Source organism: Solanum lycopersicum, chromosome 10 (genome assembly GCF_036512215.1).
Source record: "Solanum lycopersicum chromosome 10, SLM_r2.1".
In the NCBI taxonomy this organism is placed as follows: Eukaryota; Viridiplantae; Streptophyta; class Magnoliopsida; order Solanales; family Solanaceae; genus Solanum; species Solanum lycopersicum.
Window position 1 is genome coordinate 2,802,669 of NC_090809.1, and position 18,340 is coordinate 2,821,008.

Here is an 18,340-nt window from a genome sequence, read left to right on the forward strand (position 1 = left end):
AAAAGAAAGCTCTAAATTAGAATAATTAAATTGGGTGATAATATAAATACTATAATAACTTGGACTTTAATATTATATACTAATTGCCAGGGTAGATAAGGCCTTAACTTAACTATCAAGGTATGACTTTGCTCTTGAAATTAAAGTCTTCGATGAGGAGGTGTGAGAGATCAAAGATCGATTATAGTGGATCTGAGGTAGATCGAGAAAAGTTGATTAGATAAGATTTGATATATTTTTAGCTTAGTAAAGATATAATTTTAATAGCAGAATATTTTATAGAATCACGGATTATGATAGAAGATTAATAGTTAATCGAATATTGTTGTTGTCTTATGGATTAAGCTTATGGTATATCGTATTGGGGTTTTATGCGATAAGAATGTATAGCTCTACGTCATAAAAACAAGAATAATATTTATATATATCTTTTCTTATTTTTTCAGATCTAACTTGCAAAATTACACTAATATATTATTGTTGTCATACAACATTATCCTAATTATTACTTCTAATTGACATAATATTCAATCAAGGATTTACTTTTAGAACTCTTTGACTTTTTTAAGTTTACATTTTAATCTCTAATTCTTGAACGGAATTAAATTAAAATGAAAATATATGATGTCTCCATTGGTATATACTTTTGAAAATGTTGCAAATATATTTTATTTGTGTGCATATAGAATTTAATCTTAATTAAAATCGCGCATATAATCTATTTAATTATAATAATATGTATATGTATGTGTGATCAATTAAACATAATATATATGTTATATGACAATTCACATAAAATAAATTCGTATAAAATCAAACAAACAAATATGTCTTTAATTACATGACAATTCACGTAAATAACTTGTTCTGATTTGTTTCATGCCACATAGAACACATATGTTGTCATATAAAACCTCGTGTGTTTACTTATTCAATTTTTCTTTAATATATGTATATTTAATTGTCTACGTATGAATATCTAAAATTAAAGAATATATATATATATCAATTTAAATCAAATTAAATAACACATTTATATATAATGTGTCGTTTATTTGTTCTTAGATACCCAACATACAATTTTCATAGATATATACAAAACGTTGATTGCTTTCTAATTTTTTAATTAATCATAGAATTAGCACAAAATATTTTTTTAAATTAAGGCGGCTTCTTAAATATTGGAAGCCACTAGGAACTTAGTTTTTTTTTAGAACATAGTTTTGATGTTGCAATTTAATTCACGCGTAATTATTGATCTTAATATAATTAGTCAAAATCAAGAAAGTAAATGTAAAGTAGGATACTCATTTATTTTTTAATTTTTTGTATAGTAGTGTTTATAATTATTAATTAGTGTATAATAAACGATTAGGAAATTGCTAAATTGCATATTATATTAATATATTATACACCTACCAATGTGAAAAGAAAAAAAAAGGTCCCACAAAACTAAAAACAGTTTATAAAAAAAAATCTAAATTAAAATAAAGAAAGTGAGTGAAAAAAAAGACTAATAAATTGACTTTAATATTAAGGATTTTTGAAATATAGTATGACTTTGATTTTGATATTTAAGGCCTTTAAGAGGTTGGTGATGATAAATTCAAATAGTAAAGGCAATCTTTTTTTAAATAAATATTGGGCAAAAGTGAGCAACAATTATATAGGTTATAATATATTTATACATATTAAGAACATAATTTTAAATAGAAGAATTTAAATATTACGAATTAAAATAAAATAGCAATAGCTATCGTTTGTTTTTATTATTTCTAATACATTGATGTCGTTATTGTTTTTCTATATATACTTATGGTGCTTTTTCTAGTGTTTGTTATATTTCTTTCATATGTATGTTTTTTTAATATGTATTATTTTAGTTAGAATTTTTTCGAAATAATTTATCTATCTAATAGTGAAATTATAATTTTTTTAAAAAAAGAGTCTCAAATATGAATAAGAGTCTGTTTAGATTGACTTAAAAAAAAGTTACTTTTAAATCAAAAATGTAAAGTCAAATTAAAATGATTTTTATTGGAAAAAAAAAAGTAGGAAGAGACATACTTTTAGTTTTTAGCTTATTTTAAGTTATCTTTTACCTTACAACTTATTTTAAGTTATTTTTTATACTTATTTTAAGTTATTTTTTTATATTTGTCAAAGACTTTTAGAAGTCAAAAACTGACTTAAAAATATGTTTGATAGACTTTTAAGCCAATCTAGACCCACTCGAAGCATATATATAAAGAAATTTCGATATTTACTATATATACACATAAAAAAAATTGCGTGAATCATATATATCAAAAATAGATCCAACAACAAGTTACGTATAAACTCTACACTCTTCGATTTACTCGTAAAAATATATTGAGTATGTGACTATGACTATTTGATCCTTATCCCGAACAGGAATCACTAATTACTATTTTTGCCATTTTATAAATTTTATTATAAAATAAAATCCAAAAATAGGCAACAAAAAAGTGGAAAAATACAAAAAAAAAAAGTGTAATAGACATTGTTTGTCATTACCACGTAGGCCAATAAAGTTCTCTTATCCAAAAAAACAAATTTGATAACTTTGCTATTTAATTTTTTTTTTTAATTTTTATTTTATTACGCGCTAAAAATTATTATTTTTCTATACATACAAAAAAAACTCTGCATCTATAGGTGCATCTTTTTGTATATATATATATTAAAGCCCAACCCCTAATTTGCTTCATTCTATCTCCACTTTGCTTCTTTATATCACTCACTATAACATTGAAGAGTTTTTTTTCCTTTTTTTTTGATTGGGAGTTGTGAAAATCATCAGTTAAAAGGACAATCTTGATCTGTATTCAGGTAATTATATTCAAAAAAGATTAGACCCTTTTTGTGTTTTCTTTGTTGTTTGGGGCTTATCGAAAATAATCTCTCTTGCTTTAAACACTTTTCACACCCCATTTGTGAGATATGTTGTTGTTGGTGTTTTTTGGGAAGTTTTGTGGTTTTGTTTATGTATTTTGATTGAAAAGATTGGAGCTTTTTGTGGTTTAGTTGGTGTTTTGAAAAGTGTTTTGAGGTTTTATGTATGTATTTTGATTGAAAAGATTAGAGCTTTTTGTGGTTTTGAAAAGTTTTGAGGTTTTTCTTGATGTATTTTGATTGAAAAGATTGGAGCTTTTTGTGGTTTTGAAAAGTTTTGAGGTTTTCTTGATATATTTTGATTGAAAAGATTAGAGCTTTTTGTGGTTTTCTTGATGTATTTTGATTGAAAAGATTAGAGCTTTTTTGTAGTTTTGTTGGTGTTTTGAGGTTTTCTTGATGTATTTTGATTGAAAAGATTAGAGCTTTTTTGTGGTTTTGTTGGTGTTTTGAGGTTTTCTTGATGTATTTTGATTGAAAAGATTAGAGCTTTTTTGTGGTTTTGTTGGTGTTTTGAGGTTTTCTTGATGTATTTTGATTGAAAAGATTAGAGCTTTTTTGTGGTTTTGTTGGTGTTTTGAGGTTTTCTTGATGTATTTTGATTGAAAAGATTAGAGCTTTTTGTGGTTCAATTGGTGTTTGATAAGTTTTATACAGAGTTTGGAATTGGGATTTTTTGTTTTCAATAGTTCAGTTTTTGTACATTGTAGTTATGCAGACTTACACTGCAATGTCTCTTGGGATTGAGTGTCTTTGTAGGTGAAATGACGATAGTTGTGTGACTTTTTGACATAAAGTTGTTATAGTTGAGTGACTCGTAGTTGTATCTAGTTAAGATCATGAGTTTCTAATCGTTTGGCATTCGTTTTCTATAGGCACTAGAAATCAAGAAACAAGATATGGCGTTGGATCTTCATTTTGAAGAACAGATAGCAGAGAGTACCTTTAACAAATGTCGTGGTAGCCCCTTACAGAAATGGAAGACGCTTGATGATGAGCGTGATGATGACAATCGCGCTAGTGGTTTTGACTGTAACATATGTTTGGACGTTGTAAAAGATCCCGTGGTTACATTTTGCGGTCACCTTTATTGTTGGCCTTGTATCTACAAGTGGATTCAATTCCAGGGCGCCTCGGATCACCAAAAGCCACAATGTCCTGTTTGCAAAGCTAAAGTTTCACAAAAGGAGTTGATTCCGCTCTATGGCCCTGGCCAAGCAACAAAATCATCTGCAGACGGCGTTACAAGTAAAGGCATGGTCATACCACAAAGGCCTCTGAGGCCAACATGTAGTGGGGATATAGCAACTACGACAAATTCACTTCCATCGCAACAACTTAACCATCGACAACAGCCACATTCAGGGAGCTACACGGCCTCACCAACCGTGATTGGTGAAGTGGTTTATGCAAGAGTCTTTGGAAACGCATGTCCAAACTCGTATAACCTTGAAATAAACACGAGTTTGAGAATGAGAAGGCAGCTGTTACACGCGGATAGATCACTTGGAAGATTATATTTCTTCCTCTTCTGTTGTGTATTGGTATGCCTTCTCTTGTTTTGATCACTTTTCGCGCTACATTGTGTGTAATTTGTACATATGTTTACCTTATTAGATGCTGAATATACGAGCTTCGCTCAATGTAACATGTCTTCGAAGCTTTTTCTGTTCTTCATGCTGGCTAATACACAATTTTATTCTTAACCTAAAGTGTGCCATTAACAACCAAATGATGCTACCTTTCTTTGTTCTTTGTTCTTTTGTACTATTACCGTTATAATAACATATCCAGTATAATCTCATCTATCGAAGATAGGCTGTACGCAATAATGCAAACCTTACTCAGGTGATGGAGAGGTTTGTTACAAATAGATCGCGGCTCAAGTACAAGTATATCAAAACTACGGAAGTGAAGAAACCATGACAATATACTAAAGATAGCATACTAAAACATTTTGAAAGAAAAAAAAAAGAATAACTACTACAAACATGATAATACTATAGTTGAAGTAAAAGAAACAACCGATAGTAACAGAAACAAAAAGAATGAGCAAATAATTTGTGTCTTTCGTAGCCTGCTATCCAAGGTCATGTCCTTAGTAAGTCAAAATTGTGTTATCTCCTGTCTAATTACCTCTCCCGAATACTTCCTTGGCCTACTTTCACCTTTCGTAAAACTATTCAAAGCCGACCTCCGCGTTGGGACATTAGTATATCTCCTATTCACATGTCCAAACCGTCTCAGTTACAATCACTTCAACAGTTTGTGTAGTTATCTAAAATGTCAAAGGATGTTAATTTTGAGTTTCTTGGTTTGACATGAATACTCTGCTTCGATTGCATAAATCTGTGTCTCAGTCTAAAGAAACAAAGGATTAAAAAAAAAGAATTACTATGTTCGTTTTTATTTGTTTGTCCTATTTTAACTTGATTCTAAATTTAAGAAAGTAAAATAATTTTTGAATTTTGTGATCTTCAATTAAAAAAAATGTGAAATGTATCAAATTGTCAATTAAGTTTTTAATTTTAAACTTGTCGGGTTAAAAGTTAGAATTAACAATTTGTTAAAAAAGAAACGTTAAAGGAAGAATAAGATGATTCAGATATGCAAAGAAGAGGTAGTGAATACGCCAATTAGGAGGTTGGCCAAAAAAACATTAATCGCTTTCTTGTTTGTAGCTACTTAGTAATTTTAAAAATGATAGAATTATCAACAAAGAACACAGATTTTCTAGAACACAGTTTTGAAGTTGCAATTTAATTACAGATCTTAGTAATTGTAGTATTTATTAGACAAAAATACAAAAAAGTAATTACAAGTGTAAAGTACAATACTTAGTAGTTAATTATTAGAGAAAGTCAGAGTATGTCTCTTAACGATTAGGAAACTGCTGAGTAGCCCCAAAAAACTAAAAGGCGGTGAGAAAACCCTAAATTAATATTGAAGAAAGGAAAAAAAATTAGATGTATCCCGAATTATCGTAAATGGTATGCAGATATTCTTCGTCATACTTTGGAGGATATTGGTGCCCTAGCTGTCCAGAAATTACAGCATACATACCCTTTATACTAACGGACATACACATGTCATAATTTTATCCACCGATATGACATTTATCGACGGATAAAACTGCACCACGTGAGCATATTTAGTCTTTCGTTAGAGTAAAGGGCATACATGTTCTAGTTTATGGATGACAGAGATACTAATATCCCGAAAATATGACGAAAGATGCTTACATACCATTTATGATAGTTTGATGTATATTTATATTTTTCCCCTTAAAGAAATTGGGTGATAAAGACTAATAACTTTGACTTTAATACTTAATTACATACTAATTGTCAGGTTGGATAAGGTCTTAGCTGAAAAATTAAGGTAAGACTTCAATTACTGGACACCTGACATCATGGGCGGATTAAAATATAACAACGGATTTGAGCTTTGAAAATAATCTCTCGTAGTGTTCAATCCAACCTACGTCTTCATGTTCATAAACATGATTAGTGTCGAATGACATTATCGGAATAATATCTAAGATGAATGAAGGAGGATCCTCCATAAACATATCAAAATTTTGATTTTCTTTTTTTAAAAAAATTATGAGCAAAGTAATGAAATAGAAATAATAATACCAAGAAGGAATGTGAAATTCTTTGATCGGAGAGATAAATAAAATTCAAATTCAAAATTAGAATGATAAGATATGAGAGGAAAAATATGGCGTGATTTCTGAAATATTGGAGAGAGAAACATGGGTTGGGTTAGAAGATGGGAGGTTATGTATCTGGGAGTTAGGTTTAAGAGGTAAAAAAGAGATTTTAGTAATATTTTAAAAAAGAAGAGAATAATAGAAAATAAATAAATTAATGATTTGTATATAAGTAATTTTTTCAAAATAAATTCTTGTGATTCGATTTTTAATAATTGAATAAGTCTCCTTGTATATATCCAATTATTTGAACAATTCATTTATTTAAAATTTAAATTTAATATTTATATTTTTTTAAATAAAAAGTTTTGTCTATTCAAAAAGGAAGCAACAAAAGTTTTGTTGAGTAACTGAAGGTTGCATAGGTAAATTATATTGAAAGACATATTATATGATTTGACTGATTAACCTACATATTCAAAAATTAAAAAAAAAAACTTAAAAATTATTGAGAAGATTTCCTCATAAACAAACTCTTTAAAAACTACATTATGGGTGCGTTGTTTGGATTGAGAAAATAAGTCTTTAATTTATATTAGTTCTAATTTTTCCTCCAACAAAGGATTAACTCAAATTGGAAGAAAATTACTAAAAACATTTATGATATACTTTGACTTTCTTTTAAGAGAAAAATAAAAATCAAATAAAGTAAGAAAATTAGGGCTAAACGCTAACAGATCTTTCATGCCTCAAAATTTTAATTTCTTCTAATATAAATCATTTCATTAAAGATAAAATGAATATTTTTTAAAATTAAATTATCAGTAAACATATAAATATATTGTTAAAATATATTATTTATTTAAATTGACTAAAAAGAATATATCACATAAATTAAGACAGTTAAGTTGACGTATAACACCGGCTTTAGTCATATTTAACACATGACCTAATGGCTTGTATATACTTACCAAAGTGTCATACTCAATAGCACACCATTCACTTTATGACTATTTTTAGCCCCTCCATCTTTTTGGGACTTTATATTAATCAACATATTGATTAGAAATGTTCTTTTTTAGTGGGATATTCTGATGCTTGTATCCAATTGAGGTATTTTCCTTTTTCCTTCTTTGTGTCTATATTTCTAATTCACTTATATCGAAAAAGATTTTGATCTTTTTGTAATTCAATTGGTATTTTGAAACGTTTCTAACTATATTGTTTTAATTTTTTAAAAATGTAGATAGATGCATGTCGAATTTCTCAAAAGTAGCGTATCTTTGAGGGATGCAACATGAGTATATAATATTTTTTTAAAGTCCGATTAACATAGTGACTGAAGTATCGTATTTTAGGTTTTTGTTTTCTTGGAAATTGGAGGGATGGTTTTTGTTGTTGTTGTTGTTTCTAATGACTAATTTGTTTTAGGTCATGATTTTCGCCAAAACGTGTCACACTATTAAGAATATGGTCCTTTAACTTGGCTTCAATTAGTCTTTTTATGCTCCAACTTTCTGTGTCTCAAGTAAACACTTAAATTTGCAGTAGTTTTTCTTATAGTCGGTGTTTTATGATATAAGTTAAGTTGTAAGAAGCGCGTTTTAGAAGAGTTGGAGGAAACATATAAACTTATTTCAACATATTTCTAACAGGGCATTAGCAATCAATGGCCCTGGATTTCATTTGCAACAAGCAAATAGAAGAAGGTAAGCCCATAGAGAAGTTGAAAATGGTTGATGATGAACATGAAGGCGGCAATCTCTCTCGTGGTTTTGAGTGTAACATTTGCCTAGATCTTGCACATGATCCAGTGGTTACCTACTGTGGTCACTTGTATTGTTGGCCTTGTATCTACAAATGGATTCACTTACATAGCATCCCTTGTGAAAATCCAGCTCAACGCCACCCACAATGCCCGGTTTGCAAGGCTCATGTTTCACAAACAACCATGGTTCCACTCTATGGACGCGACCAAGCTACAAAAACATCTCAAGATGATGGCATGGCCATACCAGAAAGACCTCAACAATTCCATCATCGGTCTAGTACAAGCACGATTGGTGAAACAGCTCATGCAGAACGCGTTGATGGGAACTCATTTGTTCCATATCCAAACGCGCATCATCTAGCAGGGACCGCTAGTTTGAGGATGAGAAGGCAACAACTGCAAGCTGATGATAAATCACTTCGCAGAGTGCATTTTTTTCTCTTCTGTTGTGTGGTGTTGTGTCTTATCTTGTTATGATAACAAACTTCTTTCCCTGCTGTAACTTTGTAAGAAATATGAATAATAATGTACTACACCAATTTGGCTCAATGTCATATGTTACGAAAACTATTTGTATCTGGATCTTCAATAAGAAACCAATGGAAGACAATACTCATCACTTGAAATATAAAATTTCTTACTGTACTGAATTATTGGTCTGTGCTTTTTCCCTTATGCATAAAGTGTTCGAGATTACATGGCAATGACGCAGCGAAAGTATAGAGAGATCGACATACCTCCGGTCATTGCTAGCGATATAGTCGGAGTCTACAATTCTTTTTTTCTTCAAAGATTTTTCTAAGCACTCAAAACCTCACTCTTAGATGATATACTCTTAAATGGTATGAAGCTTTTAGAAATAATGTGCTTAGGGACCTCTGAACCAAATGACATATTTATAATTGTGCTTCCATCAAGAATGGTTAAGAGGTTATAGGAAGTAACCAACCACTTAGTAGGCTAGTGGATTCATGTAGTGCGGATAATGAATAGTTAACCATATCCCATTAGTGGGATACTGAGTAATTGACCACTTTTACATTAGTGGGATAATAGATAGTTAACCACCTTCCCGTTAGTGAAATAATGCGTCCATGAAGTGGGACAATAGACCCATCTAATACGGACCATATCAGCATTAACGAAAATGAAAATCATTTTTACACCGTCTCAGCGTGATATAAAAGCATTTTTTACCTAACAGGAGTACATCTGAAATGAAAATCATGTCTTCTCATATTACACATTCATCTCTAAAGTCTGTACACACTACTATAGTAACCAATAGTTTCATCAGACCCATGATGACATTTACAAAAGGTTAATATCAACGGAAAGACTAAGTTCTACACATAACAGTAGTAAAGACTCGTTCCACACGTCACAGTTGTGAATACTCGTCAGTGTGAAACATTGGCGCGATAAAAGTGCAGCAATTTGAGTGGTGATACATATTCCTGCAGAAGGAAAAGCATAGTAAGATCCCTAAGATCAATCCCCCTTTATATATATAGACAATAACCTCAAATATTCCAACCTGGAGAAGATCGTCATGCTCAGGGGGTAAATCAAAACCTGTTGAGCAATTTTGCAACACCTCAGGATTCTTCATCCATGCTTTTCGTGCATCACTAAGTTTAATTTTGAGCCTGTACACCTGAAAATCAAGCTAAAGATGTAAGCTAACAAGTACTAATAACTTCAGTCACATCACTCACAGTCAAAACACAGCACTCAAATGAGTCTAATATGGCAACGCGACATGTTCAAGTCTAAATGACCCTTTAGGCCCCACATCATCTGTTGGGTCGATGAGCCAACAGAATTCTCTTAAATGGGCACTTGGAGATATTAGATATTACTAGCATATCTGAGGATTACAGCCAAGATATAAACTGGCACTACTTCCCAATTCACATTAACGAATACAGGAACAGGGAGTATATTCTGTTAGAGTTCATCTACGAAGAATTAGCACATGGAAGAAACAAAAAATGTATATGAATTAAATAGCACAGCTTTGGTGATCAACAGGTATCCATCCAATCAAGTGGGAAAAAACGCATATTAACGGGGTGATCAACAGATACCAAAGCAAGAAAGACGTCTATTTTGGTTTCCCTTTTTAATTTTTGTGTGTGATGATGGGTGGGCAATGTGGAAAAAGAGGAATGGAAACTTGCACGTTGTTTGCAAACCTCAGAAAGTGAGACAGGAGGCTTCTCCAGCTCATCTCCCTCGATGCAGATACCAGTGCCCTGGCATTCCGGACAGAACACTGAGTTGATCCGTCTCGCTGATTTTGTCTCATCTTCCTTCTCTTTTGCATTGTGTTTGGTTCCAGTCTTCTTCTTAGATCTTCGTTTTGCTTTTGGTTCCATTTTTGGTTCGTCAACAGGTTTCACAGAGGTTTGCAATTCACATTGAAGTATCCAATGAATGAGGCAAGATACGTGAAACAAATGAAATGCCTGTATTGACACAGGATTTGTATGAGGATGAATTGTAGTAACAAGTAATGGATCTCTGTTAAGGCTCCAAAAGTGGAGAAACAAGTCTACAACACAATAATAACCAAATATCATATGGAAAAAAACACCAAAACAGAGCAGTGGTTACCCCAGACATATTTCTACTGCTGCACATAAGTTTTCCAGATTTCCAGCTCAGAAGTGTTGCCACATCCTTACCAGGAAGCATTTTCTGTTGACAGATATCACACATTCTCTCGGAAGCCACTCGCTGCTGTTTCCTCAACTCTCTCCTCATAGTTTTGCTGGATATAATTCTTGAACTCACTAGTTGATCATCACATGTTCCCAAGATCAGTTTCATATTTGAGTTATTTGTTGATTGAGATTCTTCCCCAGACGAATCACAATGATTACTAAGAGACTCGCTGAAATCCTCGGGGTCTGAAAATGACTTCCTCTTCCTCTTTCCAGTAACACTGGTCTCCTCAGATTCTGAATAAGGACTGGAAGGGAGCAAAAATCTGTCATCAAGTAACGGGGACCTACCCAAATTATAGTTATAAGGAAATGTAACAACCGCAAAATCATGATCTGGAACCACAGAGGTATCCATATCATCAGAATCCTTCTTTGCCAACCATTCACACCATATTCTACGAATACTTTTTGAGTCAATGCCACGTACACTAATACGAGCGGCAATTTTTCCAATACCAATATGTTTCACTTCTAGATCAGATAATTCGTCTTTACACAACACACCCGGAATAACCAAGTAATCACTCTCTTCATTACCAATTAACTCACTATCAAGCAGGCCGTACTCATACTCGGAAACATATGTATCCTCATTATGTCTCAAGTTGTCATCATACTCAACAATAGCAACGCTACTTTCATCTTCAAGACAAGTGTCAACCAGTCTGCTTTTCCCAACATTCACATTAGGTGATTGCTTATCTTGCTTATCTTGCTCCGGATCATTAAAGAAAAGTACACCATCATTGAAGGGCCAAGGATTAGGTTTCAACAATGTGGCTTTAGCAGCAGCAAGCATTTCAGTATGGAGATTGCCTTTCAAATGATTAAACAGAACAGAATCGCTATAACATGGAGAATGACATAACGTGCAGAAAAAGATCAGCCTCTTCCCATCCTCTCTAAGCTCAACATATATGTGCCCTTGAGACCTCACATTCTGCAAAGTTCTCCTCACTAATTGCTCTTTCAAGTTACCACCACTTGTCCTCGGGACATCTAATTGCTTACCCGCCATTCAATTAATTTTCCAGTTTCAACTCAGATAACAACTTCTTTAAAATGATCAACAGAAACAAGCCTTTTAAAGTCTCTTAAATCTTTCAAGCAGTACTCTGAACAACAAAAGCCAACAGATCTCTAACCAGATTTCAAAATTGTCCATACAATCACAGAAATCACCAAATGCGGCTAAAATTTTTCAGAATTTTCGCATGAAATATAACAACGCAATAACCACTTTTCTCGAACAACGCAGAATTATCAAACAGAGAATTCAGAATTCGGTACTTCCGAACGAACAATTTCCTTCAAAATCACAAAATTCACAACAACCTTTACGAAATTCCACACCAAATTCTTCAAATTCAGCTTCAGTCAGTACGAAACAAAACAGATAAAACGTAAAATGTAATATCAACCCTAACAGAAGATTTAACAAACCCTAAACTTACAACTTCGAGGCGTACTCGGTATTATAGGTTTCTTCGCAAACCGCGTAACTCTACGATTTTTAGCAGCGCATCTTCCAGAAGAAACCTCACAAATCAACGAAAGCAAACACGAATCCTCCATTTTCATCTCCATTACAAAAAATCGAAAATCAAAAAAAAAAAACGGAGAAGGGCACCGAATCAACACCAACAACTAGAAATCAGAATCACAGTAGATGAAACAGAGATTGCATATACAGAGTGTATGTATAGGTAGAGAGAGAAACCGAAACAAAAGAAGGTTCTAGAGAGAGAGAGGAGGGAAGAAGAAGAGGGAATTGTGAAAACAAAATATTTTTTTTAACGAATTTTTGGTGGATATATCTGTATTTAAATGGTTAAAAAAAGGAACCGAAAATACTTTTTAAAAAAGTGGGTTGTAATCCTGTACTTTACGGTGCACAGTAAAAGTATGCTCCAGCTCTTATAACCATCGATTTATTCACTTGTTTTCGATAACCACGTGATGATCATCTTAAGTGATTGCAAGCAGTGTGGAGTCAGAATTTTCAATAAGAAGATTTAAAATATTTAGAAACAGACATACGAAGTAATCGAAGAAATTCAATATCTACTATATATACATAAAAAAAAATTTAATCACATATAAATGATATAATTTTCTACCAAATGGAATTCTGATGAACCCCCTCGTACAAGGTGGCTCCGCCCTACAAGCAAGGATGGACCTATTTGTAGGGCAAAGGGGTTGAATGGTTTTAAACATGCGATTTCATGATATAAACTGAAGTTGATATTCATCACTACACAAATCAAACATCGTCAATAAAAGTCAACTAATTAGCATATATACAATTTCATTAGTTTTATAGTTTTATATTAATAAAATTATCGCACGAAGTGATATTGCATGACATATTTTAACCAACGTCATGCATTAGTTAGAACTTTATGGTTAATCTGTCATCTTCAAATTTTAGATTTGCCCTTAATATCAAAAATACAAGTAGAAACATTTAATAAGAAAAACAAACCAAAACCTACAGAAAGAGAAAAGACGATAAAAGAGTATGATAGCAGTCTAAATACGATAAACAACCGATAATGATAAATATGAAAAATAAGAACTTTGTTAGTATGATGATGAACGGTTATGATTGTTAGTTGTAGATATAGGATTAAAATGTTATGTGTAGTTGTTTTTGTCAAGGGAAGGAAGATTCTTTGGGATATGTATATAAACATGGCAAATAAATTAATTCCTTTTTATTTTTGTTGTTATATTTAAATATATATGTATTTTGTATAACAATTTCACACCTAAGCTAATTGAAAACTGGCTAAATCTCGTGTTATTTTATTTTTATAATTAGATATTACAAAAGGAAAAAAAAAAAACTACCAATCGTATGATGTGATTGATATGATTAGGGAACCGACTAATAAATTGTATTGAAAAAAATGTTAATCTTGATCGTATTTTTAATGCTTTTATAAAAAATTATTGAGGTATCAATTTTTAGTATTTGGTAATTTGATAACCCATTAAGATGATAATTAAGTTACTATTATATCTTTTATAATTATTAAATATTAATAATTTAACATAACTAATCAATACTTTTTATACTACAGTCTAAACACTTCACACATCATAATTCTTCTATTCACATCAGTAGTTTCCTATTCTGTTTTGATTTCATATTACATCTACTTTTATAGATGCAATTTTTCGTTATATATCTTGTTTAACAATATCAAAGCATTTACATCTATTTGTTTGTCTCACTGTATCGTGTCAAATTATTAGAAAAGTGAGAAATCATATATATTTTTATGAGTATTTTCTTATTAGATAGAAATCGAATCGCTAATGACCAAAAATTGATAAATCGATAAAGAATATCTTATTGATTTGTTCTTGATTTAGCGTATTTAAAAATAAAAAATCAATAGTAATCCTTTTTACGTACACGTTGCTATAATGGCTGGAACAAAAGAACATCATCAACAAATGAAAACATTTTAAATTTATAAATTTCTATAATGATCTCTAATTAATATAACAATAATATTATTAGATTGATATGTTCATGGGCTTGGTAGGATTAGTAGTTGAATTCGTTCTCGAATTGTACAAAGATAAAAGAAATAGCATGATAGAAGTTATAAAATGCAACTTAATAAAGATGATATTAAAATAATACGATTATAAAAATTTTATTTGCGTTTTTATATAGGTATAATACATAATTGTACTTTTTAACTTGGCTTCGAATTATATTTACGCCCTTCAACTTTTGGTATGCACAAATAGACGCTTAAACTTGTATAAAGTTGAACAATAAATACATGTATCCTACATGTCATTTTTTGTCCTACGTAATGTTCTACATGCATTGTGTCATGTAAGACTCATTTCGCCCTAACATATCGTGCATTATTATACGATTTGTCAAAAGTAAGCATTTTCTTTTACCGTAAAAATGTTTTACATACCGTGTTAGATTGGATAAGAATTGTGAAGAAATTTTTTTTTTAGGGGAACTCACATTTGAAAGTGCAATTTTAATAGTTTTTTTTTTTTAAAAAAAAAGCTATTTCTGGTCTAATTTCAGTGTTTGGTGTAGTTTCTTAAGGTGCATTTTGCTATTTTCAATCTATTTTTTAAAGTTCAAATGCAATTTTTTTTTTAAAAAAAACTGATTCAAATCGAATCACGAATATTGTTATACCTTTGATCTATACAATACTTTAGATTGAAGTTGTTTTGTCCTCAAGTTACTTGAACATGTAGAAAGAGGCTCATAATAAGTTTCTTGCTTTTCGCCATTACGTGCTATTTGAAATTTATGATTCTAAAATTTTTCATTAAAATCTAAATATATATAGCTTATTTTATTACTGAATTCATAATTAAATATTTTTAAAAATATTTTACTAAAATTTTCAATAGATATATAAGATTTAAGTAAAAGTTATTGAAATTAGTTCGAATCATACTTAATATTATAGTTTTTTACTTATACGCTAGCAAACTTATAATATCCACGTTAATTAATTAAACCCCACAATGTAAGCGATTTTTCAAAATTAAAAAGGAATAAGAAGAATCAAAAAATTTAAGATGATCAATAAATTCAAAAACTCATACAATCATACAAAATATTTAATTATACATAAAATCACTGTTTTCTTTTTAAAACTTTATATTCAATCAAACTACGACGAACAAAATCCATCATAGTAAACCCTAACATAGAGAGTTCAAAACCAAATTTGTTGCATAGAATTAAACACTACAAAAAAAATATATCAAAAGCCTCTTTAGATTTCTATGTTTTCAAGAACCAAGCTTGCAAATTAAACCAAAATATACACCTAGTGACATAAAAATAAAATCAAAACTTCTCAAATTAAAAAACATAAAAAAAAAATATTTCAATTCTTCATGTTCTTCATCTTGTACCAACCCTTCTTGCAAGAATCTCCCACAATCTTTACTCCCTTCATCAAAATGATCTTCAATTCTTGTGTTCTCTCCTTCACTTGCTTCTCAAAACTTCCCATATTTAACTTTCCCTATAAAAAATATTTTAACATTTTAATTAACATTTCAAATGAGAAAAATAATTAAATATGAGAGAGTTTTTTCTTTTTTTCATCAAGATAACTTTTTTTAAAAAAAAAAAAGTGAATCACAATTAGATAAAAATTCAAGACAAAACTATAATAGTTATAAACTTTGCAATAACTATAAATTCTTACCGATATCTTAGCAACTTTTATGCAATATAACAATTTTATTGGCTTACGATACGAGTAATTTAAAATAGAAATCAAGAACTTATATAAGTACAAATATTTCTTAAATGTGAAGAGAATATTCAGTTAAAAAGCAAAAGTTTTAAAAGGAGAAGGGCTTCGTGGGATCCAACTCATAAGGTATATTATGAGTATTTTTTTTTTAAAAAAAAAAAAGATATAGACGTGAAGAAAGTGTCTATATTATTTCTTTGGCTTTGTATATTATTTTATTATACTTTTATCGATTTAAAAGAATGACATTTGGCCTTTAAAGGTTTACGAGCTATTGTACGAAAGTAGATTTATTCATTGCATATTCATTTTCGAATGATAGTAATTGCGGGTTTTCTTGATGTTTCAAATTCTGCTTTATTTGTATAGTAAGATGACGATTATTTAATTTAATAAGCGTTTGTGTGAAATTTAAAAAAAAATAGTTTTTTTTTTGAAATGAAAAATGATATTTTATAATTAGAGTTGTGTTTAGCCATGAATACATATTGAAATTATTTTTTGATTTTTTGTGAATAATTTGGAGTCAAAAGATGAAAACATCTTTATTGTTATCTTACAAATTCTAAGAAAATTCAATTTCTAAATTTTATTGTCAAACGCCTCTTTAACTTTTGTACAAAACATTTGGAAAAGAAATGATTTATTTGAATTTTATGCCCATGAAGACTTTATTAATTTGTGCTTTACTTTCCCCTTTAGATAAAGTTGTTGCATAATAAAACATAACAAAGACTCAAAAATTAACGATGAATGTAGTGGAGCAGTAAGTACTAATTTTTCATTTTTAATCAAGAGGCCTAACTCATATTCGAGTTACTTTGGGTATGGAGTCGCCTTTGTTAGGAAGCGTTTTACTCCTAATGTGAGACTTTTCAACGCGAATCTAGATTTAGATCGAAAAACCAAAAGAAATACAAAGGGTCTAGAAAAGGTAAAAGAAATAAATAGAGGATAAACCCAGAAAAAATAAAATTTAAGTAGTTCATATGTATTTGGTAGACATTTTTTTAACGTAACAATAAATACGTTTACTAAAAAAATTAATGACGTGGCCAAATTATAATTAGTTTCGTGTCAAAAATGGTTTTGCAAAACCACGTTAGAAAAATAATGACACAAATGAGCTTTTTCTTTAACGCTAATGACATAAATGAGCCAAACTTTTAACTGATGACATATTTAAGCCTTTTCTCTAAAAAAAAATATAAATTTCATCAAACCCGAATCTACTATTAATCTATACAACTTTATTTTGATGGAAGGAAACAAATTCCTTGAAAACTTGAAAAAAAGAAACATATCATTTTCTTTTGAATCAAATCCCACCAGCCAAGTAAGTACCAACTTCAATTATTCTCTTATGATTTTATTCACATGATGTCACATGGAAAATTTTAGTACAAAAGTCTTCAAAATCTCAATAATTTAAAAAGAGAATGCCATAAGACTCTAGCATGATGGAATATAAAACTTCATTATTATAACCCCATCTATTCCCATCCAAATTTGCCAAAATAATTTAATAAGGACGATAAAATTAGTCGACGAAAATATGATGATTTTGCGACCAATAAAATGATTCGTGGATAGACTTTCAAGGTTAAAAGTTCAAACGTTAGGGTCAAATTTTATTAAAATTTAAGGTTTGCTAATGGGGAAAGTGAGGGCGAAAATTCAAGACACCACACACTTCTAACGCCATTCTTATAAATCACCTAAACTGCAATCAATCCGCTCATTTGACACTTTTATGATCAATCATATAAGTGAATCGATTATAAGATGGTGGAACACGCTCATTTGATACCTCAATAACTAACCATACAAGTGAATCGATTATAAGATGGTGGAACGCGCTCATTTGATACCTCTATGAACAACCATACAAGTGAGTCAATTATAAGATGGTGGAACGTGCTTATGTGACACTTCTATGACCAACCATACAAGTGAATCGATTATAAGATGGTGGAACGCACTCATTTGATAC

General features: G+C 30.4%; 3 protein-coding genes and 1 long non-coding RNA gene across 4 annotated transcripts; 2 read left to right on the forward strand and 2 right to left on the reverse strand.

The window, feature by feature from the left end:
- The first annotated feature begins 2,543 nt into the window (after positions 1-2,543).
- On the forward strand, positions 2,544-4,622 carry LOC101262152 (E3 ubiquitin-protein ligase RMA1H1). The gene is made up of 2 exons (XM_004248113.4): positions 2,544-2,853; positions 3,792-4,622. The coding sequence occupies exon 2, from the start codon at positions 3,816-3,818 to the stop codon at positions 4,479-4,481; it is 666 nt and encodes a 221-aa protein (XP_004248161.1). The 5' UTR covers positions 2,544-2,853; positions 3,792-3,815; the 3' UTR covers positions 4,482-4,622.
- Positions 4,623-7,644: 3,022 nt separating this feature from the next.
- On the forward strand, positions 7,645-8,891 carry MKB1 (RING-finger E3 ubiquitin ligase Makibishi 1). The gene is made up of 2 exons (NM_001366012.1): positions 7,645-7,684; positions 8,227-8,891. The coding sequence occupies exon 2, from the start codon at positions 8,241-8,243 to the stop codon at positions 8,817-8,819; it is 579 nt and encodes a 192-aa protein (NP_001352941.1). The 5' UTR covers positions 7,645-7,684; positions 8,227-8,240; the 3' UTR covers positions 8,820-8,891.
- A 664-nt stretch (positions 8,892-9,555) lies between these two features.
- Positions 9,556-12,903, reverse strand: LOC101261554 (uncharacterized). The gene is made up of 4 exons (XM_004248111.5): positions 10,962-12,903; positions 10,541-10,813; positions 9,880-9,999; positions 9,556-9,799 (listed from the first exon to the last, which is right to left on the reverse strand). The coding sequence occupies exons 1-4, from the start codon at positions 12,090-12,092 to the stop codon at positions 9,743-9,745; spliced, it is 1,581 nt and encodes a 526-aa protein (XP_004248159.1). The 5' UTR covers positions 12,093-12,903; the 3' UTR covers positions 9,556-9,742.
- Positions 12,904-15,639: 2,736 nt separating this feature from the next.
- On the reverse strand, positions 15,640-16,451 carry LOC101261367 (uncharacterized). The gene is made up of 2 exons (XR_183153.5): positions 16,297-16,451; positions 15,640-16,110 (listed from the first exon to the last, which is right to left on the reverse strand). It is a non-coding gene; the product is annotated as an uncharacterized lncRNA (long non-coding RNA).
- Positions 16,452-18,340: the final 1,889 nt, after the last annotated feature.

Bases quoted from the DNA above. Each gene is read 5' to 3' on its own strand.
- LOC101261554 (XM_004248111.5), bottom strand. From the start codon at position 12,092: ATGGCGGGTAAGCAATTAGATGTCCCGAGGACAAGTGGTGGTAACTTG. The intron at 10,000-10,540 runs GTTTGCAAACAA...CTTGATTTTCAG, and splicing joins CTCCTGTCTCACTTTCTGAG to GTGTACAGGCTCAAAATTAA. The intron at 9,800-9,879 runs GTTGGAATATTT...TTCCTTCTGCAG, and splicing joins AGCATGACGATCTTCTCCAG to GAATATGTATCACCACTCAA.
- MKB1 (NM_001366012.1), top strand. From the start codon at position 8,241: ATGGCCCTGGATTTCATTTGCAACAAGCAAATAGAAGAAGGTAAGCCC.
- LOC101262152 (XM_004248113.4), top strand. From the start codon at position 3,816: ATGGCGTTGGATCTTCATTTTGAAGAACAGATAGCAGAGAGTACCTTT.